General features: G+C 44.9%; 5 protein-coding genes, 14 non-coding genes and 1 pseudogene across 19 annotated transcripts in view; 3 read left to right on the top strand and 17 right to left on the bottom strand.

Annotated features, from left to right (window-relative positions):
* Positions 1 to 10,782, bottom strand: part of LOC120909205 — a 53,061-nt gene extending 42,279 nt beyond the window's left edge. The window contains exons 1-2 of the mRNA XM_040320927.1: positions 10,449 to 10,782; positions 2,862 to 3,256 (exon numbers count right to left, since the gene is read on the bottom strand). Coding sequence (XP_040176861.1) covers positions 2,862 to 3,256; positions 10,449 to 10,734 — 681 coding nt within the window. The 5' untranslated portion in view covers positions 10,735 to 10,782. The remainder of the gene's footprint in view (positions 1 to 2,861; positions 3,257 to 10,448) is intronic.
* On the top strand, positions 526 to 1,316 carry LOC120909193 (histone H1A-like). Its single transcript, XM_040320914.1, has one exon. The coding sequence runs from the start codon at positions 570 to 572 to the stop codon at positions 1,248 to 1,250; it is 681 nt and encodes a 226-aa protein (XP_040176848.1). The 5' UTR covers positions 526 to 569; the 3' UTR covers positions 1,251 to 1,316.
* Positions 4,966 to 5,470, bottom strand: LOC120909201 (histone H2B 1.1). The gene has a single exon (XM_040320923.1). It carries the CDS (start codon positions 5,400 to 5,402, stop codon positions 5,022 to 5,024), a length of 381 nt encoding a protein of 126 aa, XP_040176857.1. The 5' UTR covers positions 5,403 to 5,470; the 3' UTR covers positions 4,966 to 5,021.
* LOC120909198 (histone H2A type 1) lies at positions 5,665 to 8,018 on the top strand. The gene has a single exon (XM_040320918.1). It carries the CDS (start codon positions 5,729 to 5,731, stop codon positions 6,119 to 6,121), a length of 393 nt encoding a protein of 130 aa, XP_040176852.1. The 5' UTR covers positions 5,665 to 5,728; the 3' UTR covers positions 6,122 to 8,018.
* Positions 8,129 to 8,525, top strand: LOC120909204 (histone H4). Its single transcript, XM_040320926.1, has one exon. It carries the CDS (start codon positions 8,157 to 8,159, stop codon positions 8,466 to 8,468), a length of 312 nt encoding a protein of 103 aa, XP_040176860.1. The 5' UTR covers positions 8,129 to 8,156; the 3' UTR covers positions 8,469 to 8,525.
* A 12,121-nt stretch (positions 10,783 to 22,903) lies between the features above and the next one.
* On the bottom strand, positions 22,904 to 23,022 carry LOC120912117. The gene has a single exon (XR_005742877.1). It is a non-coding gene; the product is annotated as a 5S ribosomal RNA (ribosomal RNA).
* Positions 23,023 to 23,134: 112 nt separating this feature from the next.
* On the bottom strand, positions 23,135 to 23,253 carry LOC120912116. Its single transcript, XR_005742876.1, has one exon. It is a non-coding gene; the product is annotated as a 5S ribosomal RNA (ribosomal RNA).
* A 107-nt stretch (positions 23,254 to 23,360) lies between these two features.
* LOC120911968 lies at positions 23,361 to 23,479 on the bottom strand. Its single transcript, XR_005742734.1, has one exon. It is a non-coding gene; the product is annotated as a 5S ribosomal RNA (ribosomal RNA).
* A 99-nt stretch (positions 23,480 to 23,578) lies between these two features.
* On the bottom strand, positions 23,579 to 23,697 carry LOC120912205. Its single transcript, XR_005742961.1, has one exon. It is a non-coding gene; the product is annotated as a 5S ribosomal RNA (ribosomal RNA).
* A 95-nt stretch (positions 23,698 to 23,792) lies between these two features.
* LOC120912292 lies at positions 23,793 to 23,911 on the bottom strand (annotated as a pseudogene).
* A 301-nt stretch (positions 23,912 to 24,212) lies between these two features.
* On the bottom strand, positions 24,213 to 24,331 carry LOC120911890. Its single transcript, XR_005742659.1, has one exon. It is a non-coding gene; the product is annotated as a 5S ribosomal RNA (ribosomal RNA).
* A 98-nt stretch (positions 24,332 to 24,429) lies between these two features.
* Positions 24,430 to 24,548, bottom strand: LOC120912135. The gene has a single exon (XR_005742894.1). It is a non-coding gene; the product is annotated as a 5S ribosomal RNA (ribosomal RNA).
* A 99-nt stretch (positions 24,549 to 24,647) lies between these two features.
* Positions 24,648 to 24,766, bottom strand: LOC120912898. Its single transcript, XR_005743418.1, has one exon. It is a non-coding gene; the product is annotated as a 5S ribosomal RNA (ribosomal RNA).
* Positions 24,767 to 24,856: 90 nt separating this feature from the next.
* LOC120912099 lies at positions 24,857 to 24,975 on the bottom strand. Its single transcript, XR_005742859.1, has one exon. It is a non-coding gene; the product is annotated as a 5S ribosomal RNA (ribosomal RNA).
* Positions 24,976 to 25,074: 99 nt separating this feature from the next.
* On the bottom strand, positions 25,075 to 25,193 carry LOC120912781. The gene has a single exon (XR_005743307.1). It is a non-coding gene; the product is annotated as a 5S ribosomal RNA (ribosomal RNA).
* A 90-nt stretch (positions 25,194 to 25,283) lies between these two features.
* Positions 25,284 to 25,402, bottom strand: LOC120911945. The gene has a single exon (XR_005742712.1). It is a non-coding gene; the product is annotated as a 5S ribosomal RNA (ribosomal RNA).
* Positions 25,403 to 25,502: 100 nt separating this feature from the next.
* LOC120911979 lies at positions 25,503 to 25,621 on the bottom strand. Its single transcript, XR_005742745.1, has one exon. It is a non-coding gene; the product is annotated as a 5S ribosomal RNA (ribosomal RNA).
* Positions 25,622 to 25,711: 90 nt separating this feature from the next.
* LOC120912895 lies at positions 25,712 to 25,830 on the bottom strand. Its single transcript, XR_005743415.1, has one exon. It is a non-coding gene; the product is annotated as a 5S ribosomal RNA (ribosomal RNA).
* A 90-nt stretch (positions 25,831 to 25,920) lies between these two features.
* Positions 25,921 to 26,039, bottom strand: LOC120912611. The gene has a single exon (XR_005743142.1). It is a non-coding gene; the product is annotated as a 5S ribosomal RNA (ribosomal RNA).
* Positions 26,040 to 26,129: 90 nt separating this feature from the next.
* LOC120912115 lies at positions 26,130 to 26,248 on the bottom strand. Its single transcript, XR_005742875.1, has one exon. It is a non-coding gene; the product is annotated as a 5S ribosomal RNA (ribosomal RNA).
* Positions 26,249 to 26,272: the final 24 nt, after the last annotated feature.

Genomic DNA, 26,272 nt, shown 5'->3' with positions numbered 1-26,272 from the left:
CCATCACATCACACAAGGATCTCATGTCACCGGCTGGCGTTTTTGTTCCAGGCTCCTTCTTCTCAGCTATAGATGAGCAGAGTTCTGTATTAGAGGGAAATGTTTCCTGGTGGTCACTCTCCACTCATCTAATGTGGAGATCATTCTAGTGGGAGATGTGAGAAGATTGTTTTCTGTGTAGAATTTGTGTAGAAAAGAAGATAAGAGGAAGAATGGGACACACACTCAGGAGGATGGCTGTGTTTGCAGCCTCTGTGTTCAGCCTCCTCAGCAGCTCCCGGTAGCTGTAAGTGACCCCCGATAAGTGACAGTCCAGTGAGCAGATCGGGTCCCCGATGAAGATAGGACATTGTTTAATTTCAGAATAAAATCGTTTTTCTCTCTGCCCGGGAAACACAACAAGAGAGAGAAGATTCACCTACTCAGGAGTGACAGTCAGTGGGCGTGTCGTATGTGCGACCAATAGCAGTACAGACTAAAGCTTTGTACCAACCAATAGCAGTGCAGAACGTCTTTATATAAGCCAGAGCGGCGCAACCAATTGTATCTATTTGTACTTTTGCAAAATCATGACAGAGACTGAAAGCGCCCCAGCCGCCGCTCCTCCAGCGGAGCCCGCCGCCAAGAAGAAGCCGGCTAAGAAAGCAGCAGCCGGAGGAGCCAAGAAAGGCAGCAAGAAGCCGTCCGGTCCCAGCGTGTCCGAGCTCCTCCTCCAAGCAGTGGCCGCTTCCAAAGAGCGCAGCGGGGTCTCCCTGGCCGCCCTCAAGAAGGTCCTGGCCGCCGGAGGATACGATGTGGAGAAGAACAGCAGCCGCCTCAAGGCCGGCATCAGGGGGCTGGTGACTAAGGGGAGCCTCGTCCAGGTCAAAGGACATGGCGCCTCCGGATCCTTCAAGATCAACAAGAAGCAGCAAGAGGGCGACAAGGCCAAGAAAATCGCCAACAAGAAGCCATCGGCTGCGGCCAAGTCCCCCAAGAAACCTGCGGCAGCCAAGAAGCCGGCCAAGTCCCCCAAGAAGAAAGCCCCCAGCAAAGCGGCCAAGAGCCCCAAGAAGGTCGCCAAGAGCCCCAAGAAGGCCGCCAAGAAACCGGCAAAGCCTGCAGCTGCTCCCGCCAAGAAGGCAACAAAGAGCCCCAAAAAGCCCAAAGCTGCAGCCAAGCCGAAAAAAGCCGCCAAAAGTCCGGCTAAGAAGGCGGCTAAGCCTAAGACAGCAGCCAAGCCCAAGAGGGCCGCTCCGAAGAAGAGATAAAGGCAGCAGTAGCCGGACACCCCCCTCATCTCCACCCCACACAAAGGCTCTTCTCAGAGCCACCCACCTCCTCCTAACAGAGCCGCACATACCTACCTACACTCACTAGGAGCCATATAGATTTTGCACACGGTCTAAATGAGATCGCATGTTCCCATCACACATTGTACATGTGTCCCTTGCAGAGAATCTCAGATTTGATATGATAAATCGCACAAAGATTACTAGAGATCCCTCCTGATATAAAAGGTTTTCTGGGCCCCTGCAACGATCCATTTCATGTGAAGATTGGAGCCCTGGAGATCCCCGACCACTGTCTGGTATCTGGGGGGGGGGGTATTATTCACACTTCCTCTTTCTAGATGGTTGTTCAGGATCTTCAATATTTCATGTGATCGGTATAAGGGGAATCCTTGTACTGATCGGGCATGTTAGAATGATCAGCAAAAAAAAAAACATAGTGTTATGGACTTCTATTACAGCGAAGGGACTCTTCGCTGTCATAGAATTCCATATGTTCTCCTAAAAATATGAAGATGATTAGCAGCCCCGATGTCACATTTGAATTGCATTTTTATCTCCCGGCTCCCCATAAAATGACATACATGGTCTTATTCGCCAACACAGGAACCACAAGAGGCTGTGATTGGCTGATCAGACTATTTTCAAATTGCAAACTGCACAGCGATGACATTTCGGGGGGCAGAGGATGGTGTTGTGCACTCACAGTACTGATCACTATCTGGTGATTGGTTGACATAAAAAAAAAATGATTTGATGCTTGGAATGAGAAATGTACAACTCTCTACAGGGTGCCAATCATAGTCTTCTGTAGATAATGTGAAGAGAGTGTAAGATGTGCTGATGGGAAGGTGTAACAATGTCACCTGTGCGTGTGAGAGGGGAGATTGGAGAATAGCAGAGGAGAGATTCCTGTGGTAGAAAAATATCTTCATGCAGCAGAAAAATTAATATGGAGTGTGCGATTTAATACTAGTCAGTTGTATCATTTATACACCCGAGCTGAGAAATAGGTGATCTCGGGATCTGTTTACAGGAGGGGGAGGGGTGACTTTGTATTTATCTTGAACAGGTTATGTTTCCCCGATCTCCTGGCAATGGTGAGAGAAGTACAGAGAAATGAACAGAATCTTTCTAGGAACTTGTTTTGTTGTCCTATGTTACATTGTAGTATGTTGGGAACAGAGCGGCGCGAGAAAAGATCTCCTTCTTAGAGAGAAGTGTGAATTGTTACTTTGTAAAGGTTTTAGAGATATTAGAGATGAATGCAGAGAAGAATGAAGTAATGTGAGCGATCCTCCAAACACTATTTCTACTTAACACAGACATTCTCTTAGAATAAGAAATGAAGTGAGTAGAAAATACAATGAGGAAAATTAAATACATGTGGTGGGGGGTGTAGAGGAAGTATTCGTATGATGTAGTAGGGAGGAGATTGTATGGAGCTCTTTGTGAGGAGGATGTGGTGGCTCTGAGAAGAGCCTTTGTTTTGTGTGTCGGAGGGGGTGATGAGGATGTCGGCGGAGTAGATTATGCCCTCTCTCCACGGATGCGGCGTGCCAGCTGTATGTCTTTGGGCATGATGGTGACCCTCTTGGCGTGGATGGCGCAGAGGTTGGTATCCTCGAAGAGTCCTACGAGATAAGCCTCGGAGGCCTCCTGCAGAGCCATGACGGCGGAGCTCTGGAAACGCAGGTCGGTCTTGAAGTCCTGGGCGATCTCTCGGACGAGGCGCTGGAAGGGCAGCTTGCGGATGAGCAGCTCGGTGGATTTCTGGTAGCGTCGGATCTCTCGGAGAGCGACGGTGCCGGGCCTGTAGCGGTGAGGCTTCTTGACTCCGCCGGTGGCCGGGGCGCTCTTGCGGGCGGCTTTGGTAGCCAGCTGCTTGCGGGGAGCTTTCCCTCCGGTGGACTTACGAGCGGTCTGCTTGGTTCTTGCCATGGCTGATGAAACACAAGTGTGATAGAATACGGGCTGTGCGGCGCCTATTTATACACATCACTGTCTTCTGATTGGAGAACTAACTCACACCCCTTTTCATGATTGGTTTACTTAAAAAACGCGGCATTTTTAAAATGCCCGCCAAGATCTGCCCGTTAACTGTGTTAGAGTTACCTTCTTTGTGTGGGGTTGGGAGTTCCCTCCACATCATACAATGTGTACGAATCAGGAGCTCTGACATTGGACTGATTATCTCCATAATACAGTAATTGAGACAGAAAATCCTCCTCCGATCTCACTGATCGGATAATTCCGTGGTTTGTGAATAACAGGTAGAAAGGTGACTTGTTCAGCTTGTTCTATTCAGCACAATGATGTACTAACATGGAGGGGACAGATCGCTGAGCAGACAATGAGTTGTCTCCCCCCAGCTCCGGACAGATCCGGGATGGTGCATCATTATTTCTAGATGGTCCATGTGGATCAGGATTACACCATGAACTCCTATTGCTGGATTTACATTCCCCTTTCAATCTATTCCCCATGTAAACATTCTAAACGGTGTGCCGCTAACTCCTACCGGGGGATTTGAGGGAATGGACGCAGCGCGACATCTAGATGTCATTATCAATCCTATCAATGTACATTAAGGTTTTATTTGTCAAACAATGCACCAAAAACATTATTTGAACTATAATTCTCATGATATCATGTCAACATTAGGAGGTGACAGCTCTGATATGTAGTACACGGGTGGCTCTAAGAAGAGCATGTGTGTCCTGTTCGGATGATGGGGATTTGCTTGGCGCTGGTGTACTACATTATTATACAGGATTTATATAGCGCCAACAATTTGCACAGCTCTTTACAATAAAAAAAAAAAAAGTCTGACAGTACAATCACAATGCAGCTCAATACAAACGGAATACGAGGGCCCTACTAATTGAGCTTGCAATGTAAAGAAATATGTTCAAAATCAAAGATTAGAGACTCCTTCTCAGTGTAAGAATCAGAAACATTGAGAATGGATCATTTGTGCCCAATATTTCAGTAAATTAGATGACAGACAGTCTCTCCCCCGATTTAAGGTGAGTCGATGATTGTGTGTGTATATGTATTATATTTGGACTCCCATAAAGGAAGTTGATGCTGTATAACACAAATACATCACAAGGGGATGTATTGGTAAATATTCTGAGCAGATGATCCTTAAACTATTCCTAATATGTAAGCATCCCCCTGTATATGTGTCTCCGAAAATTAACACGATTTGTGAAAAGTTTAAGATCATTTATAAAACGGAAAACAAACTTATCGGTCAAAAAGTATACAATGAAAAGATATTATAGGATGTGTACTATAAAAATCCGCTATCTAGTTTCGGAAAATAACTCCCATGTATTCCCTGTCCAACACTGACACCTAGTGGTGATAAAATGCAAGCCTTTTACACGGGAAGATATTGGATGTTTTTTGTTCCCACTAGCCGACAATATTCATGTAAAAATTTGATGTTCCGGCTATCCATTCTACAGAACGGGGAAAAAAAAAAAAAAAAAAAAACCTGGAATTCCTCAATAAAGGAAATCTGGAAGAATAGATGGTATTCGGATGGATTTATTCTAAAACATCCACAAATGTATAACTCCGTCAGATTACACAAACATGATTGATATCATACAATTAGTTTATTTTTCACCAATGTTTAGAATCTAATTGATACAATGTGATGAGAGCTCATTGATGGAAATGGTGGGTGGCTCTTAGAAGAGCCTTTGTGTCTTGTGTTGGGATGATGATGATGGGGGATTACTTGGCGCTGGTGTACTTGGTGACGGCCTTGGTGCCCTCGGAGACGGCGTGCTTGGCCAGCTCTCCGGGCAGGAGGAGGCGGACGGCGGTCTGGATCTCCCGGGAGGTGATGGTGCGGCGCTTGTTGTAATGAGCCAGGCGGGAAGATTCTCCGGCGATGCGCTCGAAGATGTCATTGACAAAGGAGTTCATGATGCCCATGGCCTTGGAGGAGATGCCGGTGTCGGGGTGGACCTGCTTGAGCACCTTGTACACGTAGATGGCATAACTCTCCTTCCTGCTCTTCCTCCGTTTCTTGCCATCCTTCTTCTGGCTCTTGGTCACGGCTTTCTTGGAGCCCTTCTTGGGCGCCGGAGCGGACTTGGCTGGTTCAGGCATGATTCGGATTAATTATATGTTTCTTGCTCTGTGCAGAGAAAGTGTGCTGGAGCCGCCCTTGTGTGCTGCTTATATAGGCGTCCTATGCAAATGAGTCCACACCCCTCCTCACTCTTCTATTGGAGGATTCAATCATGTGATGGAGAGTGACGTCATGGTTTCCTACCTTCTATTACAGATTGGTCTAGAGACAAGTCTTAACGCTATTGGCTGGATTCAAACGTGACCAATCGCAGCGTGTGACGTCGGAGCACTGAGTGTATAAATGAAGGGGAGTGATCTGTGGGGTGATATTCTCCATTGAGTAACCCAATCATCTACTTACAATGTCAGGACGCGGCAAACAAGGAGGCAAGGTTCGGGCTAAGGCCAAGACACGCTCATCCCGGGCTGGTCTGCAGTTCCCAGTCGGTCGTGTTCACCGTCTGCTCAGGAAGGGTAACTATGCCGAGCGGGTCGGGGCCGGAGCTCCAGTGTATCTGGCTGCCGTCCTCGAGTATCTCACGGCTGAGATCCTTGAGCTGGCCGGCAACGCCGCCCGCGACAACAAGAAGACCCGCATCATCCCCCGTCACCTCCAGCTGGCTGTCCGCAACGACGAGGAGCTCAACAAGCTGCTGGGCGGCGTCACCATCGCCCAGGGAGGAGTCCTGCCCAACATCCAGGCCGTGCTGCTGCCCAAGAAGACCGAGAGCCACAAGGCCACCAAATCCAAGTAATCCCGATCGCTTCATTCCCCTCCCATTACCCAACAAAACAAAGGCTCTTCTAAGAGCCACCCACCTCTCCATACAAAGAGCCCGACACATGTACATTGTTTTTCTTTTTTCCTATTCTCAGGTACACAATTCACTCTAAAAAGCAAACATGTTGTATTCTAAACACTTCTCTACAAGTGACTAATAAAGTAGGAAGATTCGGACTTATTATACCCCCTCCATATAAAGACACCCATACATTGTTATCGGGAGATCTGATTGTATGTTCTCTCATTTCATGGCAGTTTATAGAACAAAGTGATGTCATTACAGGGAATGATCTTCATTGCTCTCCGTCCTTTAGTTCTGACGGATGATTCGATTTAATTCCATACACGCTAAACAAGAATACTTCCGACTGAGAAGCGACACAGATCTCCTTCAGAGTCACCAGAATAAAGAGATCTAAAGGAATCTCCAACAACTGTGATTTGCTCAACGTTCTAATTCTGTCGTAGAAATTTATCTCAGGAATTCGATAGACTGTTACAGTCATCTCAGATCCACTCAGCCGACCCTTCCGGGAACATTGATCAACTTGGTCCCCTTCATTTCAGTGGAATTATTTACCAAGAATAAGAAATACGTTGGAAATAATCATTTCCGAATTGTTTTGGTTTGACATCAGAATACAGAATCCGCCCTGCTATAGAGATGAATGGAAAGTCTACCGAACAAGTGTTTTCCGGGATGAGAACAGATCTCGGAATACATTTCTATGGAGTCCTCATAAAAAGACAGAATCACTGGCTGATGGAGGAACCGCCCACAGCTCGGTTTTCAAATTTGCCCGCCTGAATTGTGTAGATCGTTACAGATAAATATTCATCCCTCTTATACCGCCAAAACCTACACCGAGGAGATGATCGGATGAGACATTTACCGGAGAAATATGCGCTCTAATTTGCATTAGTCCGGAATGATTAGGAAATAATTCTGTTTGTTACTCAACCATGAGAAAACACTTCTGTATGTTCTCAGAATCCAGGATCTCATCACTGCTTCACACAAAATATGAAAGAGAAATGTCTTCTATTATAGATCTCTACTTTTCTATATGATGGAGAAATTAAGTCATGATCACATACAGATCTGATCATGAAATGTCACTGACTGATATTTATTTGTCGCTTTCAGACATTTATCAGTGAAAGATTGTCCTCATATCCCAACCAGAATATGTATAACAATAAATACATAGTAACCATGACACCGATAAATATGTACAATGAATGCATACAAAAGGATATCTATATAGATAGATATCGAGCCCTTTCCAACTATATCAAGCGCTTATGAATTGGTAAAATCCGATATATCTTAAGTGAGTAATAATCAATATTAATGACCATTAGGTTAAAAAGCAGCTTCTCTATAAACCTACCAAATTCTTAAACGTGTAATAAAACACACAAAAATGCAGCGCTAAAAGTATCAAACAATATTAAATAATGTGCGTTGACGGAACCAATATCTTAAGTGTATCTTTGGTTCCATCAATGCACACTTGCTATTTGATATAGGCTGATGCTGTTTTATTATATTTAATGAATAAAGTAAATATTTCACGTCTGAACTAAAGAATCAGATCAATTCCCACTTTGTAACACGCACTCTGCCAGAGGTTTATAAGGTTCTGAGAATGTGAAATACTAGTATGCTGTGGTATCCCCGTATATATGTTTCTTTTTCAGAGTAATATATATATATATATATTCGGTGTAATCTCTAAAAAAAAAAACTAGAAAGCCATTGAGAAGGAAGAATAGATTTGTCTTCTCTAGAAAAATTTCTGTTGCCTTAATATTTTTCAGAACAGCAGAATGTTTAGCAGCGTTACACATGGGGAAAAAAAAAACACATCTATTCTGTGTAATGAACTGGTGTGACTCCGCCTTTTATCAGCATGGTTTCTATCAGGTCCGCACAGTCGCTATAAAAGTAGAGTGGACAGTCGGCTAATCTCAGTTCTTTGTACTGTCAGAGGAGCGTAATCATGTCTGGTCGCGGTAAAGGAGGGAAGGGTCTGGGGAAAGGAGGCGCTAAGCGGCACAGGAAGGTGCTCCGGGACAACATCCAGGGCATCACCAAACCCGCCATCCGACGTTTGGCCCGCAGAGGGGGTGTCAAGCGCATCTCCGGACTCATCTATGAGGAGACCCGCGGAGTGCTTAAGGTTTTCCTGGAGAATGTCATCCGCGATGCCGTCACCTACACCGAGCATGCCAAGAGGAAGACGGTCACCGCCATGGATGTCGTCTATGCTCTCAAACGCCAGGGGCGCACTCTCTACGGATTCGGAGGCTAAATCCTCATGAACACCTACCCACTTCCCCTACACAAAGGCCCTTCTCAGGGCCACCCACCTTCTCATACAAAGGGCTGTCTATAGATTTATCTATACATTTCTCCCCGAGTTTTACGTTTCTAGCACTTTTAGGGGTGATCTTGAGGAGATTGCATAGTATGTGGCCAGGATTTAGAATGTCCACACATTTTGATGGTATAATATTTTGTATTCAAACAATTAAGTTGGACATGTCTGCTGGACATGAATCGTAAAATAGTTCTAGATGAAAAATACCGGGTAAGCGCTATAGAGTACTAAAGGGAAATATTCGTAATACTTATTTGTCACAAAGTATTTAATTCCTCCAGTAAGAGACATGATGATTGTATAGAAATCGTCCATTCATCTATTTCCTGGTCAGATCCGGAGCTTTGATCGCTCTGTTTCTCTGGCAGGAAATTTTAAACATTCAAATCGAAGCCGAGCCAATCCCAGTTCTGGACGTTTCTTGAACCCTTTCTTTGTTAGACTAGGAATGTGATTAGAACACACATGGATCTCTCACCCCCTTTCCTGCAGAAAGAACACAAGAGATGGAGTGGAAGGAATCGAATTCTGGATGATCTCTTTACACCTTATTACATGTACCGACTAGTATATTACATCGATTGGAAGCACCATTTACATTTCTCTTTATATGGGAAGGTGGGTGTCCCCGAGTCATCTCTAACATTGGTAATTGTCTGATTTAGATCTGTATTAAATTCAGGATTGGAATTGGGGCTATTTAAATACATTGTAGTCAGACTTTCTACAGGTTTCTGGGTGTCTCCGGTTTATCTTCTATCATCCGGGTTCTCTATGCATTGCGGAGATCATCTCCAAATTCTGACTGTATACATTCCTCTATTCTTCGCCTTGTATTGCACACAAAGTTATACCCTGACTGACCACTAGGTGGCAGCGCTGAGTAAACATTTACGCCGCACTCAGAAGCATTGTTAGAATTTCAGATCCGCCACAATCTCCCGCCTTACATTGTAACTTTATATGAAATCACAACCAGGGAAGATACAATAGAAGAGTTCTTAACCCATAACACAACGTAACGGGAGATCTCCCTTAGAAATATTGTTTCAATGTTATATCCACCACCATATCCCGGCTTACATTGTTACTTTATCTGATAATACACTTTGGAAAGATACAACAAAAACAAACAATGTGTATAAAATAAGATTCTAGATCTGTAGCCCATAACGCATCGGGAATGGCAGCAGGAAAATTAGCTCATTCAAATCCTATGATTGTGTCAATTCATTTCCAATCCTCTCAGTGCTATGAGATCGCAGAACTCAATACGAGAATTGATATATGAATATGTCACTGAGCGATATTTATTGTTCTCTCCTACATGTAGCGGTGACAGATTTTCACACCCCGAATAGGTCTATAAAGACATGTGAGGCGACTGGTAGTACTCAGGACACCGCCAGAGAAATATGAACAATGATGTTCCAAACATGTGTTTCATGTCTGAAATGAAATCAGGTCGGTTTCCTGTTTAGGTTCCAAATATTTGATTTTGTTCGCAGTATAAATTGTCGCGGCCCCGCCCCCTTCAGCTCTTTATAAAGAGGTGACAGAAATGTAGAAGAGATGAGAGCCACATACAGAACCAATCGATTTTTATTGACTAAGGAAAAGGGTTTTTATCGCTGGAACAACCTACCCAACAAATAATAAAAGTGAGATAACGATATTGTAAGACGATCTATACACAGATCTACTGTATATCTAAAATCGTACAATCGGATTGTATAGTGTATGTTTAGCTATAAAGAACTTCATTTCCCACATACTAAAACATTCTAACGCCAGGAGAAATATATAGTGAGCCCTTTGTATGAGAAGGTGGGTGGCCCTGAGAAGGGCCTTTGTGTAGGGAAAGTGGGTAGGTGTTCATGAGGATTTAGCCTCCGAATCCGTAGAGAGTGCGCCCCTGGCGTTTGAGAGCATAGACGACATCCATGGCGGTGACGGTCTTCCTCTTGGCGTGCTCGGTGTAGGTGACGGCATCGCGGATGACATTCTCCAGGAAGACTTTGAGCACTCCGCGGGTCTCCTCATAGATGAGTCCGGAGATGCGCTTGACACCCCCTCTGCGGGCCAAACGTCGGATGGCGGGTTTGGTGATGCCCTGGATGTTGTCCCGGAGCACCTTCCTGTGCCGCTTAGCTCCTCCTTTCCCCAGACCCTTCCCTCCTTTACCGCGACCAGACATCTCGGAAATCTGCGTTATTCAGACAAACAGTAAAGAAACCGCACACAGCCACCTCCTTATATACAGCCTGGGCGGACCTGATGGAAAGCTTCTTGGGAAAGAGGCGGAGTCACACACATTCATTACAATACAAAATACATAAATAGAAGATTTCATTTATTTTTAAGGCTCCTAAATATTCTGTGGTAATCAAATATATTAATGAAACAGCAATACATTTCCAGAAGATGAATTTATTCCTTCTTCTCAATGCTTTTCTATTCATATCTGGAGATTACACGGAGAACATTAATCTTTAACTCTTCATAACAGGAACACAATCAGCAGTTTCAATTGTTCATATTTATAAAACGTTATTTCGAAAGGAAAATAAAGTAGCACATTGCCTCCGACATCTCACCTTCCTGGGTGTGAGGATGTGCGGACCTGATGGGAAACATGTGGATAAGGGGTGGGTCTAGTCATGTATTTCACTGCAAAGAATTTAATTTATTTAGAAGATTTTCAATATTTTGCTCAACGGATGTAATTCATCAGAAGCACAACTTTGTCTTTATTGATGAATTGTACATATTTGTCTGATATGTCATGATTATTACCTATTTCTACCAATAATGTCACATTTCCAGATCTCTATATAGGACGAGCAAAATGTGTGCAATCTGCTATATGTATAAATTATATATCAGAGAAAGAGAGCGAGAGAAGGAAAAACAAAAACAAGTGTATATATATATATATATATATATATATATATATATATATATATATATATATATATATATATATATATATATATATATATATATATATATATATATATTCACTTGTTTTTGTTTTTCCTTCTCTCGCTCTAAGGACATGGCAGTTGGAATAAAAGAGAACCTATGAAAATGTTTTACATTTATTTAATAATCTTCAGATTTCTCGGATAAATGTCTCATCTGGTGATCTCAGTGTCGGATTTGGCGGGATAATTGGGGCTGATTATTTCTCTGTAACGATCTTCAGAATTCAGGCGGGCAAATTTGAAAGTAGCAATTTGAAATACGAGCCAATCAGAGCAGTGGGCGTTTCCTTCACCAGCCAGTAATGTCTTTCTGATGAGAATTTCAAAGAAATGTGTTCTGAGATCTTTCTCCTTTTTCAGCCCAGAAAATACTTGTTCTGTAGCCTTTTCATTGTTCTCTATAGAAAACATTCTCTAGCAGGGCGGTTTCTGTATTTGTGAAGTAAAAGAAAAGACTAGAAAAAATGTGACATTCATATTTCTAATGGATTTATTATTCTTGGTTAGATAAACTGCCCGACAATTCAGAAGAGTGTTGATCGATGTTCCCGGAGGAAGAGATATCAGATTTTAGAGTCCGATTATTCTTTCTATCGGAGATCATTAGAACGTTCCATAGAATGTCGGCGGGAAATGTGACTGAATCAATTTCATATTTGCACCAATCACAGTTCTCGGCGATTTCTTCAGATAAAATGTATTTCGTGTGAAGGAGGATCTGAGATCTGAGTTCCATTCAGCTGGGGGGTGTTGGTTTGGTATTTAATATTGAATGATCTCTGATCTCCAGAAGATATTCAGCAGAATTAAAAGATGGAGGACAATGAAAACCAGTCCCTGGAAGGAGATCACACTGTTCCTTCACACGAAATACATTTGAATACATGATACAAATCATAGAATCTCTGAATTGCTGTTAGGATGGACAGACATGTAGGGCTGGATGGTTTTGATTGGAGGGGTTTATCGGTGAGTAGACGATCAGCATAGAAAGATTGGAATAAATGGAGATGAGAGAATGATGTACTGTGATCACATTTCCTGTCATTACTTCCTCACCTGTATGCCAAGTCTGAGTGTGATAAGAAAACAAAGGGTTTGCCTTTACAGGGAACTTTACCTGACATTATTAATAATATACAACTTGATTGGACAATAGGAATAGATACCAGGCATGTCCGGCTCTATGCAGAGAGATGTGGGTGGCATGTTTGTGAGGCTATGCTAAAATAATAATATTGATCTTTAGATGTGGAGTAGATCCTAGCAGGCGGAGGATGCGGAGGACGTGACATGAGTGAGGTGGGAGGTGCCGGACGGCTCCATGGCGGCAGGAGACACACGCCGCTCCAAGGCTCCGTCAGCACCGCTCGTGGCCCCGCTGTTTGCAGCGTGAGAGGCCGGGATCTGCGAGGAGCGAGCGGAAGCCTCATCCCTGCTCGGGTGCAGGCATACTCAGGGGGTCTTTACCTGAGAGGCGCCGGTGAATGGGCTCCCACTGGACACGCGCCGGAGGATCGGATGCTGCCGTGAGTTCAGCGCTGGGGGTCAGCAGTCGTGCTGGGTTTGCAGAGGTCCATCGGAGATGCGTCGCCAGGGTGCAGCCCAGGAGGAAAATCAAAGGGACTGGTGAGGCGCTCAGTAGAGCCGAGTCTGAGCAGGTCCCCCACCCCCCCCCCCGTGACCCCCCCTCCCGTTTTTTACAATACTGCTCTCTAGAAAGTTCCTACATATGTACATCATAAGGCACCCTCTGGTGTAAAATTGGAGAATAACTATCATACCATTGGATTTGAATTTTGTGTCTGCTGCATATGAAAGGATTATGAGAACAAAACGTAACCGAATACATAATTAAATATATAACTCATACTGGGACAAGGTGAAGTAATTGAAGGATAATCTGAGGGGAATGATATCTGGTCTAATTGAGCTCCCCACCTGTTGCAATATCTCTATACTATCTGCTCTGCCTGCTTGGCCTGGGACTTATGTATGAGCTCTGGCCCCTGTCTCTACTGCCTGTACTGGCCTTTCTGAACCGCTCTGACGAGCCCGGGTGGGCCTGTGGAGTTAAACAGGAGGGAAACCTAGGGAGACCCTAACACAAAACTCCCCGTCCGTGACCTGCCTAAATTGCCCGGCATATAGCGGAACTAACGACAACCTAGAGGGCCTGGGCATTGAAGCGGCCAAAAATAAAAAATATATTATTTTCTCCGGACTGTACTGGTACAAAACGCATACGTGAATGTGAGAAGCTGGTAAAATCCCAGTTGCAATGATTGGGGAATAGGGGAAAGAATATTTAGACCCTTCCTGACACAAAGTGTCTACCTTGTTGGCCGGAACAATTAGGACGTGCTGGGCGGATGCAACACAAGAGAAACTTCGGTGAATACACTGAAAGTTTTCACCCAATAAGAAGAAAAGCCGGTAGTCCAAGTAACTCTGCCTACAGCAGTAAACGTCTTCTCTCGTGTTGACCAGCCCTGTACCTCCTCTTTTCAGTTCGGGGCTCTCTCCTCCCTGTGGCCCTCTCTATATTAAAATATCTATTCTCTCAGGGCATGAGAAGTAGTTAAGGGAAGATAGGAGCATCCATAGGTGAAGAAAATTCTGGGCCGAAAAGGGTGCTAATTACATAAAAAAAAAAAAAAAAAAAATTCCACTTTCAAACTGGGGAAGAGAATTCGACCCTCTAATAAAATGAATAGATCAACGAGGGGCGGTACCACAAAACCAACCAAGAATAACTCGGGGAATAGCTCCATACAGCAATATATGACGCAGGAAGGGAGCCTTAAAAGCCCAGGTCTCGCAAAAAAAACTGAAAAGAAGAAAACTGAAAAAAAAAAAGATGTAGGAACAGGTAGTGTGGAGAGCTCTAGAGGTGAAACGACACTAGAAAGCGAGCAAGAGCAAAATAATGCAGAGGAACTAGCCCAAGATACACAGCCCCCCACAAAGGCAGAGATGAACGCAATGCTGTTGAGGATGGAAAATGTCATGGAAAATATTATAAGGACAGAAATTAACAAGGTAAGAATAGACCTTGGAGGGCTTCGTGAAAGAGTGGTAGAGACGGAAAAGAGAATAGAGGAGCAGGACCAGGAAATAAACTCCTTGAAAAAGCAAGTAAAGGCTCTGACTGAAAATCAGAGATTGGCGGCATATAGGATCGAGGACCAGGAGAACCGCAACAGGCGACAGAATCTTAGAATCAGGGGGTTGATAGAACAAAAGGATGAAGACCTTAGAAGCATTATGAATTCAATCTTTAACCCTCTGCTGGAGAGATCAGTAGAAGATAAGCCCCTTAAGATTGAGAGATTGCACCGTGTGGGGAACCCCCAACAGATGGAAAGATACGGCCCAAGGGATGTGGTAGTGAGGTTCAGGAGTTACGTCGATAAAGCAGAAATATGGAGTAGGCTTAGGGGAAAACCCCCCCTGAGATATAGAGACACAGACTTACAAATATTCTCCGATCTGGCGAAAGAAACACTGGCAAGGAGGAGATGCTTGAAACCCCTCTTAGAGCTGATGCGGGCACAAAATATTAGGTACCAATGGGGATTCCCGGCGTGCCTCATAGGTATAAAGGGGGGCAAAACAGCACGACTTAGGTACCCGGAGGAACTGAATGTATTTTGCCTTAAAATGGATTTAACAATTCCTGAACTTCCTGATTGGGTTGATTAGATGGGCTCTGCCTAGTATGGAACTTTGAGAAGCGGGACGGTGAGGTGGGGGGAGGGGGTGGGGAGGGCGGAGCCAAGGGAGGGCCCCGAACACCACCACGAAAGAGGAGCCAAGGATGAAGGCGAGTAGTCTTCTACCAGCGGCTCCCAGGCCAAGAGCGGGCCAGGGTGGGGGTGGGGGGGGAGGGGGGGTTGGGGCAAGGGGGAGGGGGGGAAGGGAGGGGGGGGAAATGGGAAATGGGGGAAGGGAGGGTAACGGGAGGGGGACCATCTGAACGACTCCACAGGAATTCTTCTCAAACTCAAAAAAAAAAAAAAAAAAAAAAAAAAGAGAGATAAATGACAGATATTAAGTTCTTATCATATAATGTAAAAGGATTAAACTCCCAAATTAAGAGACATAAAATTCTTGCCGAAATCACGCAGTATAAAGCAGACATAGTCTACCTACAAGAGACCCATATTACCTTAGAGTCTAATATAAAGTTGTATTCATCTGATTATCCCGTCTGGTATTACGGAGACACAGTCTCATCGAGATCCCGGGGGGTCGCCATAGGATTTGCAAGGGGAGTTAGATGCACATTGGTTGACAGATTGAACGATCCAGAGGGGAGGTTCTTGTTCTTGAAAGTAAAACTAGGAGAGGAGGACTACACTCTGGCAAATGTGTATGCACCCAATGTGAATTCGGCTAAATATATTAGTAAAATTCTCAGAAAATTAAAAGATTTCGAAGAGGGACATGTGGTGTTAATGGGGGACTTTAACTTTTGCATGTGCCCGAGCCTCGATAGTACATCACATGCTCAGGGGAATAACGGTGAGCACCTCAAGCTACTGAAAAAACAAATGATACAAAACCAAATGATAGATGTCTGGCGAATTCTCAACCCCAAGACACGAGACTATACGTTTTTTTCCCCTGTGCATGGGACGTACTCGAGGATCGACTACATCCTCGTAGACCATAGACTTTTGGAGAGGGTGGTCGAAGCAAGGTGCGAGATCTTAACGCTATCTGACCACGCCCCTATAACCATGAAAATAAGCACATCCATACAAAAATGCATTCCTCCTGAATGGAGATTGGATGAAAGTCTGTTGAGAGACGAGGAGGTGGTCGAGAGAGTACAGAAAGAATTGGAATGGTATTTTCAGGAGAATGACAAGGAGGGAATCACAGGAGCAACCCTGTGGGACGCCCACAAAGCGTATATAAGAGGGATTTTTATTGCTGAGGGGGCAAAGAAAAATAAAACAAGAATGAGTAAACTAAAAACATTAAAAGAGGAGATTTACAGGCTGGAACAGGAACATAAATTACAGGGCCAAAAGAGGGAAACACTCCGTAAGTTAACTATAACAAGGGATGAATACAAAGCCCTTGCCGAGCAAGAAACCAAGAATTTCATAGACAGGGTAGAGAGAGAAAGATATGTCTGGGGAAATAAACCTAGTAAAAACTTGGCCAGAATGGTAAGAAAAAAGAAAACCAGGAATTTTATCGAAAAAATCAGGAATGGGGATGGGGACTTAGTATATGCGACAAATAAAATAGCAGAATCCTTTAGAAGCTATTATGAAAAACTATACGACGTCCAACAGAAGATCAGGGACCCAGCCGAAAAAAAGGATAAGATCAGGGCAGTATTACAGCAAACTAATCTACCGAAGATAGAAGAGCATGAGATAGAAAGAATGGAGGAAAGTATAACTGAGCAGGAAATAAGGGAGGTCCTAAAAAATACTCCCAATGGGAAAAGTCCTGGACCAGACGGTTTCACGTCTGCCTACATACAAAGGTTTAGCACCATCTTAGTCCCTAGACTATGTCAATATTTCAATGGGTTGGGGCTAGACTATGAGATGAGTAGAGAGGCATTAACAGCTACGATCACTGTCATTAAAAAAGAAGGAAAGGACAATACGAATTGTTCAGGGTTCCGACCTATCTCACTCCTGAATGCAGATACCAAACTGTATGCAAAAATTCTGGCTGAACGAATGAAGGGGGTAATGACTGCCATTGTCCACCCGGACCAGGTCGGTTTCATACCTGGGAGGGAGGGAAAGGACAATGGAGTTAGGGCACTTCTTCTCATGGAGCAGATTAAAGAAAGAGAGACCCCCGGTCTATTCCTGTCAGTAGACGCTGAGAAAGCGTTTGACAGGGTAGACTGGGGGTTCCTGATACAAACACTAGAATTTATAGGAATAGGCCCAAGGATGATCAAATGGATCCAAACGCTCTATTTCCATCCATGTGCTAGGATCAAGATCAATGGATCTCTATCCGCACCCTTTGAGATGAGAAATGGAACCAGACAGGGCTGTCCCCTATCCCCCCTTCTTTTTGTCTTATCATTGGAACCCCTGCTTGCAATGGTTCGACAAAATCCAGAAATATATGGAATAGAAGTTGGAGAAGATGAGCACAAATTATCCGCCTTCGCAGACGACATTCTATTCTATATAAGTAGCCCAAGAGTCACCCTCCCGAACTTAATAGCTACCTTAAAACAATATGGTGAGGTGTCAAACTTCAAAATGAACACAGAAAAGACGGAGATCCTGAATATCAACATTCTTAAAGAAGAAGAACAATATCTGCGGAAGAAATATAATTTCAAATGGCAAAAAGAAATAAAATACTTGGGAATAAAACTGGCAAATACCATCAAGAAAATATATAGAATAAATTTTATCCCCCTACTCAACGAAATAAAAAGTGAAATTAAAAACATATATAATAGACCAATTTCGTGGTTCGGGAGGATAAATGTGGTAAAAATGGTTCTCATCCCAAAAATCCTATACAAGTTTCAAATGGCCCCAATTTACCTACCACCGTCATACATCAAAATAATTAACTCCCTCATAATGAACTATATTTGGAATAATAAAAAACACAGGGTGTCTGCTCAAATCCTAAAACGGGCCAAGAAAAAGGGAGGCTTAGCTGTACCCGATATCAGATTGTATTATAACGCTTCGGTTCTCTCACGGGTTATAGAATGGGCTAAAGAGTCCCAGGACAAAAGATGGATAAATATTGAATGCACATTAGCGAGGGCACAGTTAGGGAGATTAATTTGGAATCCACCACAACACAGATTCTTACACTCCTCAACACACACAATTACTCACAATGCATGGAGGATCTGGGATAGACTTCACAAACAATTAAAAACAGAATTCAACTCACCCCTTATTGATTTAAAAGAAAATAATTATTTCATTCCGGGGACAAAAGAAGTAGGGGGAAATTGGATCACAAATAGAACACAGTTAAAAGATATAACACTAGATGGCAAAATTAGGACACTTCACGATATTAAATATAGGATTGGAATTAGGGCGCTCGACGAGTGGAGATACTTGCAGTTAGTCTCATTCGTCAAGCGCCTACCACACCCTTTGAGGTCACAAGAGGATTACACCTTATTGGAACAATTGTGTAGCATCGAAAGCTCAAAAGGAAATATATCTAAAATCTATAATTACTTGCAGAAAACGGAAGAGTTGGACACGCCAAAATTCATCCAAAATTGGGAAACAGACTTAGGGGTCCCAAGGGGGAAAACGACCATAGGAAGAATCCTGAAAATGACTCACACCTCGGCAGTAGATATAAGAACTGCCGAGATGAACTACAAATGCTTGACGAGGTGGTACGCCACCCCAGATAAAATGGCAAAATTCAGAGGAGGAGAGTCAGAGGAATGCTGGAGAGGTTGTGAGTCAAGAGGAACAATGGCACACCTTTGGTGGGACTGCCGGAAAATTAAAGCCTATTGGAAAAAAATCTTGTCCCTGATAAAGGTAATAACAAAAAAAGAAGTGGAAGATAACCCATGGGTAGTTCTCTTTCATGGGGGGGAGATTCCAGAGAAGGAGTACAAGGGTTCACTGATCCCTCATTTGCTGAACGCAGCAAAACGATTGATTCCCCTTAAATGGAGAGATGCGAAAAGTCCGCAAATGTGGGAGTGGATCGACTCCGTAGAGGATACTTATAGGAGAGAGAAATTAAAATACGGGAGCTATAAACATAAGGAAGGGGAAAAGGAGATATGGTTACCCTGGTTGGAATTTAAAAAGTCCTGGAGGTTCGCAGAAAACCTGAGAGTGGAATAGGAACACATTTTTCAATTAAGAGAATGAATTCTTATAGTGGAGTCGTGGGATGGTTCAGGGAGGGGGTGGGTAGGGGGGGGGAGGGGGGATTTAGTTGGGGAGGGGGGAGATGGGGTGCTGGGTATTGTTTTTTTTTTGTCACGCAGATATAATCTTTTAAAAATTCCGTACTTACTATAAAAGAGTGAGTTCTAAACGGTGAGAAAAAAAAAAAAAAAAAAAAAAAAAAGGGGAAAATATAAAAATAAACAAATAAATAAAATAAAAATTATAACAAGTATAAAAACTCGCAAAAGAAATACACCACAAATGATGCTAAACCAGATGTAGAGACGGAATTATGAATAAAATCATGAGTAAGTCTCTTGCTGTGGTGAAGTCTGAAGTGGCAAAAAAAAAAAAAAAAAAAAAAAAAAAGATGTGGAGTAGATCGGTCAGACTAGGAGGGGAATGAACAAACTTTCCTTCTATTCCCTCCCTGGTTCTAGATTTATTGCGGAGATCATCTCCCTTTTCTGCCTGTATACATTCCCTATTCATCGCCTTGTACTGGGCCCACACCCAAGTGTTCTACCAGGAATGACCACAAGGTGGCAGAGCTGAATAAACACTTATGCCGCCCTCACATATTGTTACACTAAAAGATCCTCCACAATCTCCCGTCTTACATTGTTACTTTATCTGAAAAGACACATTGAGAAGATCGCGGAGTTCTTAACCCGCAACACAATCGGGAGATAGAAGTGAGAAAAACGAAACATTGTATCTACTCAATCATCCCGGACAAATCTTTGTCTATTTGTATCATTTTCAATCATCAACAGCAGATCAATGTACATAGATAAAGCCATACGCTGCCTGATAGGTAAATGACACAAAATATATACAAAGTATCAGCTACATACAAATGTGATCACCATATCACCTCGGACAGCACACAGGCCTTTATAGAAGTTAGAGGTGGAGAATTGTCCCTAGGGAATCGGACATATTCATCACCTTTACTAATATCTACACATTTATAAGTGAACTTACACATGATCTCCAATCCTGGAAACCATTTCATTCTCATCATTCCCCAGTGTCTGAAAAATCAAATAAACGAACAAAAATAAAAACAAAAACAAAACAAAACAAAAAAAAATTCAATCATTGTATTATCGCCATTAGGGGATTGAAAAATGCAAAGTGTTAATATTAAAAGGAGTTTTGATTGAGTTAAACATACAAGATGTGCATATTGCAATCAAAGTGAATGTTCAGCCTAAACATTTTTTTTTTTTTTTTTTTTTAAGTTTTGGATCAACATGAGGAAAGGTTACAACCTCTGTCTGGTTTTTACTACTTTAAAACAATCCATATAGAAGTGCAAAGCTTCATTGATAAACTTGCAAACCACAAAGTGTGCGCCCCATACACTCTTCATTGTGATTTCCTCCACTAACAACCACATAGAGCAGATTACCAGACACACCTGATATGTTGGAAAGTCATACAGTGGGGGTGACCCCATCCCTTTTTACATCACATGCCCGTGGCATGATGGGAATGTGATGTAATAAGGGGTGGGGTCGCCGGGTGGCATCACCTGGTGACCAAGCCCCATGCCTATATAAATCGTTGCGCAACGTACACACGGCATTACAGCGGTAGAGGTTGTTGTGTCAACATTGCTAGAAGAGAAGAGGGAACAAGACGGCAAAGAAGTCCGGGGCCCCACTTGTAAAAGAGCTTAAAGAATAAAGTGGGGGCCCCTGGCAGAACGCCCCCCAAGCTGACTAATAAATTACTTTTATTTTTTTATTTAACATTTTTCCCCCAGGTGAATGGGTAGGGGTACGATGTACCCGATAATCATTCACATAGGGTGGGAGGACAGGATCTGGGGGCCCCCTTATTAAAGGGGGCTACCGGATTCCGATAAGCCCCCCGCTCGAAGACCCCGACAACCAACGGCCAGGGTTGTTGGGAAGAGGCCCTTGTCCCCATCAACATGGGGACAATGGTGCTTTAGGGTGGGGGCGTAGTGCCCCCCCTGCTCCAAAGCACCCCCCCCCCCAATTTTGAGGGCATGCGGTCTGCTACGGTTCAAGAGGGGGGGGGCTCGCTTGGCCCCCACCCCCATTCCTCACTGGCCGGGCTGCATGCTCGAATAAGGGTCTGGTATGGATTTTGGGGGAACCCCCATGCCATTTTTTCAGTGTAGGTGTTCCCCCTTAAAATCCATACCAGACCCAAGGGCCTGGTATGCTCCTGAAGGGGAACCCATGCCAGTTTGTTATTTAAAATTTGGCGCTGACTTTCCCTTAATGATCAGCGTAACAAAAAAAAGGCAGGTTTCCAGGTGCGCCTCTTAAACCCGTGCAAATGCAGCTACGCCACTTGATATTTATCAAGATTGTGCCGGCGTAGTGAATAGGCGCACCTGAATGGACAAAAATGCTGCATGCGCAGTACACAAACAAACCTATGTGTAAATCAGCCCCTATGTGTGGAGAAAAAAAGGCACTGCACACCAACATCAAAACCTCATCCCAACTGTGAAGTATGGTGGTGGGGGCATTCATCTAACCAAAATTGATGGTTCGGCCGGGGAGAGAACCTGTTGTGGTCAGAGATAGAGGGGATAGCTGTCACCACTAAGGGACCAACCAACTTATTTCCAGGGACTACAGTGAGTAAGTGAAGTAAGTACCGGAGCAGTATTCTCACCAAACAGGGGCGGTGAAGAATCAGGAAACGGGGGGCGTGGCCGGACTGAGCAAAAAGATGGACGCGTGAGCTCTGAGCTCCTGCCACCTCAGAGCGATTAGCATCCATTAGCTGAGATTTTACACCCCGTTTGTACCTACCGTGATGGGAACTGCATCCAGGCACACTTCTGCCTCCTGCACCCCGAGGGAAAACGCAGCCTCCCAGGGACAGAATATCACGGAGATGTTACACTCATCCAGGGGGAACATGGCTTCATCCCACCAAGGCACTGCTCGAGGCCCGGCACCCTTACCCCATGCCGCTTCGTCTGACATTGTGCTAATGGCGCCCCCGACAGCTTCTTCCCCTCCACCGGCTGATGATCAGGGAACTGCCGAAGCCGCCCCGCTGCCTCATCTGAACATCATGGACCTGAGAGCTATCGCAGCAGATATTAAGGACACTCTCTCAGCCGCCATTGCTGACTTGAGGATAGATATCCGCTCCCTCACTGACAGGGTTGCGGTTACTGAAAAGTCTCTAGAGGACCACAACCAGGTTCTGATCAGGTCCACCAGCAAGATAGATGATCATACCCTCCAACTTAGGGATGTGAACAGACACCTGGAGGAGGTATTCCCAGGCGGTCTCCCATCCAGGTACTAACCAGGCCTGACCCTGCTTAGCCTCCGAGATCAGACGAGATCGGGAGCTTTTAGGGTGATGTGGCTGTAGGCAATAACCATGGCTGTCCTTAACTCTCTTGAAGATAGCATGGAAGAAAGACTCGGGGGAAAAAAAGATTCAAGGACTCCACCACACCAACTAAAAAAAAAAAAAAAGCCTACAGCACCTGGTATTCCCAGACGGTTTCCCATCCAGGTACTGACCAGGCCCGACCCTGCTTAGCCTCCAAGATCAGACGAGATTGGGCGCTTTCAGGGTGATGTGGCCGTAGGCGATAACCATGGCGATAACCATGGCTGTCCTTAACTCTCTTGAAGATAGCATGGAAGAAAGACTCGGGGAAAAAAAGATTCAAGGACTCCACCACACCAACTAAAAAAAAAAAAGCCTACAGCACCTGGTATTCCCAGACGGTTTCCCATCCAGGTACTGACCAGGCCCGACCCTGCTTAGCCTCCAAGATCAGACGAGATTGGGCGCTTTCAGGGTGATGTGGCCGTAGGCGATAACCATGGCGATAACCATGGCTGTCCTTAACTCTCTTGAAGATAGCATGGAAGAAAGACTGGGGGAAAAAAGAGATTCAAGACTCCACCACGACAACCAAAAAAAGCCTACAGCACCTGGTATTCCCAGGCGGTCTCCCATCCAAGTACTAACCAGGCCCGACCCTGCTCAGCCTCCGAGATCAGACGAGATCGGGCGCTTTCAGGGTGATGTGGCCGTAGGCGATAAACATGGCTGTCCTTAACTCTCTTGAAGATAGCATGGAAGAAAGTCTCGGAAAAAAAAAAAGATTCAAGGACTCCCCCACAACCCAAAAAAAAAAATCCTACAGCACCTGGTATTCCCAGGCGGTCTCCCATTCAGGTACTAACCAGGCCCGACCCTGCTTAGCCTCCGAGATCAGAAGAGATCGGGCACTTTCAGGGTGATGTGGCCGTAGGCGATAACCATGGCTGTCCTTAACTCTCTTGAAGATAGCATGGCAGAAAGTCTCGGAAAAACAAAGATTCAAGGACTCCCCCACAACCCCAAAAAAAAGCCTACAGCACCTTGTATTCCCAGGCGGTGTCCCATCCAGGTACTAACCAGGCCCGACCCTGCTTAGCCTCCGAGATCAGACGAGATCGGGCGCTTTTAGGGTGATGTGGCCGTAGGCGATAACCATGGCTGTACTTAACTCTCTTGAAGACAGCATGGAAGAAAGTCTCGGAAAAAAAAAAGATTCAAGGACTCCCCCACAACCCAAAAAAAAAAGCCCACAGCAGCTGGTATTCCCAGGCGTTCTCCCATCCAGGTACTAACCAGGCCCGATCCTGCTTAGCCTCCGAGATCAGACGCTTTCAGGGTGATGTGGCCGTAGGCAATAACCATGGCTGTCCTTAACTCTCTTGAAGATAGCATGGAAGAAAGACTGGGGGAAAAAAGAGATTCAAGACTCCACCACGACAACCAAAAAAAGCCTACAGCACCTGGTATTCCCAGGCGGTCTCCCATCCAAGTACTAACCAGGCCCGACCCTGCTTAGCCTCCGAGATCAGAAGAGATCGGGCACTTTCAGGGTGATGTGGCCGTAGGCGATAACCATGACTGTCCTTAACTCTCTTGAAGATAGCATGGAAGAAAGTCTCGGAAAAAAAAAAAGATTCAAGGACTCCCCCACAACCCAAAAAAAAAAACCTACAGCACCTGGTATTCCCAGGCGGTCTACCATCCAGGTACTAACCAGGCCCCACCCTGCTTAGCCTCCGAGATCAGAAGAGATCGGGCGCTTTCAGGGTGATGTGGCCGTAGGCGATAACCATGGCTGTCCTTAACTCTCTTGAAGATAGCATGGAAGAAAGACTGGGGAAAAAAAGAGATTCAAGGACTCCACCACAACAACCAAAACAAAAAGCCTACAGCACCTGGTATTCCCAGGCGGTCTCCCATCCAGGTACTAACCAGGCCCAACCTTGCTTAGCCTCCGAGATCAGACGAGATCGGGCGCTTTCAAGGTGATGTGGCCGTAGGCGATAACCATGGCTGTCCTTTACTCTCTTGAAGATAGCATGGAAGAAAGACTGGGGGAAAAAAGAGATTCAAGACTCCACCAAAACAAAAAAGCCTACAGCACCTGGTATTCCCAGGCAGTCTCCCATCCAGGTACTAACCAGGCCCGACCCTGCTTAGCCTCCGAGATCAGACGAGATCGGGCACTTTCAAGGTGATGTGGCCGTAGGCGATAACCATGGCTGTCCTTAACTCTCTTGAAGATAGCATGGAAGAAAGACTGGGGAAAAAAAGAGATTCAAGGACTCCACCACAACAACCAAAACAAAAAGCCTACAGCACCTGGTATTCCCAGGCGGTCTCCCATCCAGGTACTAACCAGGCCCAACCTTGCTTAGCCTCCGAGATCAGACGAGATCGGGCGCTTTCAAGGTGATGTGGCCGTAGGCGATAACCATGGCTGTCCTTTACTCTCTTGAAGATAGCATGGAAGAAAGACTGGGGGAAAAAAGAGATTCAAGACTCCACCAAAACAAAAAAGCCTACAGCACCTGGTATTCCCAGGCGGTCTCCCATCCAGGTACTAACCAGGCCCGACCCTGCTTAGCCTCCGAGATCAGACGAGATCGGGCACTTTCAAGGTGATGTGGCCGTAGGCGATAACCAAGGCTGTCCTTAACTCTCTTGAAGATAGCATGGAAGAAAGACTGGGGAAAAAAAGAGATTCAAGGACTCCACCACAACAACCAAAACAAAAAAGCCTACAGCACCTCGTATTCCCAGGCGGTCTCCCATCCAGGTACTAACAAGGCCCGACCTTGCTTAGCCTCCGAGATCAGACGAGATCGGGCGCTTTCAAGGTGATGTGGCCGTAGGCGATAACCATGGCTGTCCTTAACTCTCTTGAAGATAGCATGGAAGAAAGACTGGGGGAAAAAAGAGATTCAAGACTCCACCAAAACAAAAAAGCCTACAGCACCTGGTATTCCCAGGCGGTCTCCCATCCAGGTACTAACCAGGCCCGACCCTGCTTAGCCTCCGAGATCAGACGAGATCGGGCGCTTTCAAGGTGATGTGGCCGTAGGCGATAACCATGGCTGTCCTTAACTCTCTTGAAGATAGCATGGAAGAAAGACTGGGGGAAAAAAGAGATTCAAGACTCCACCAAAACAAAAAAGCCTACAGCACCTGGTATTCCCAGGCGGTCTCCCATCCAAGTACTAACCAGGCCCGACCCTGCTTAGCCTCCGAGATCAGACGAGATCGGGCGCTTTCAAGGTGATGTGGCCGTAGGCGATAACCTTGGCTGTCCTTAACTCTCTTGAAGATAGCATGGAAGAAAGACTGGGGGAAAAAAGAGATTCAAGACTCCACCAAAACAAAAAAGCCTACAGCACCTGGTATTCCCAGGCGGTCTCCCATCCAGGTACTAACAAGGCCCGACCCTGCTTAGCCTCCGAGATCAGACGAGATCGGGCGCTTTCAAGGTGATGTGGCCGTAGGCAATAACCATGGCTGTCCTTAACTC

Source organism: Rana temporaria, chromosome 8 (genome assembly GCF_905171775.1).
Source record: "Rana temporaria chromosome 8, aRanTem1.1, whole genome shotgun sequence".
Classification (NCBI taxonomy): Eukaryota; Metazoa; Chordata; class Amphibia; order Anura; family Ranidae; genus Rana; species Rana temporaria.
This window is presented reverse-complemented; position numbering and strand designations above follow the sequence as displayed.

Bases quoted from the DNA above. Each gene is read 5' to 3' on its own strand.
- LOC120909193 (XM_040320914.1), top strand. From the start codon at position 570: ATGACAGAGACTGAAAGCGCCCCAGCCGCCGCTCCTCCAGCGGAGCCC.
- LOC120909201 (XM_040320923.1), bottom strand. From the start codon at position 5,402: ATGCCTGAACCAGCCAAGTCCGCTCCGGCGCCCAAGAAGGGCTCCAAG.
- LOC120909198 (XM_040320918.1), top strand. From the start codon at position 5,729: ATGTCAGGACGCGGCAAACAAGGAGGCAAGGTTCGGGCTAAGGCCAAG.
- LOC120909204 (XM_040320926.1), top strand. From the start codon at position 8,157: ATGTCTGGTCGCGGTAAAGGAGGGAAGGGTCTGGGGAAAGGAGGCGCT.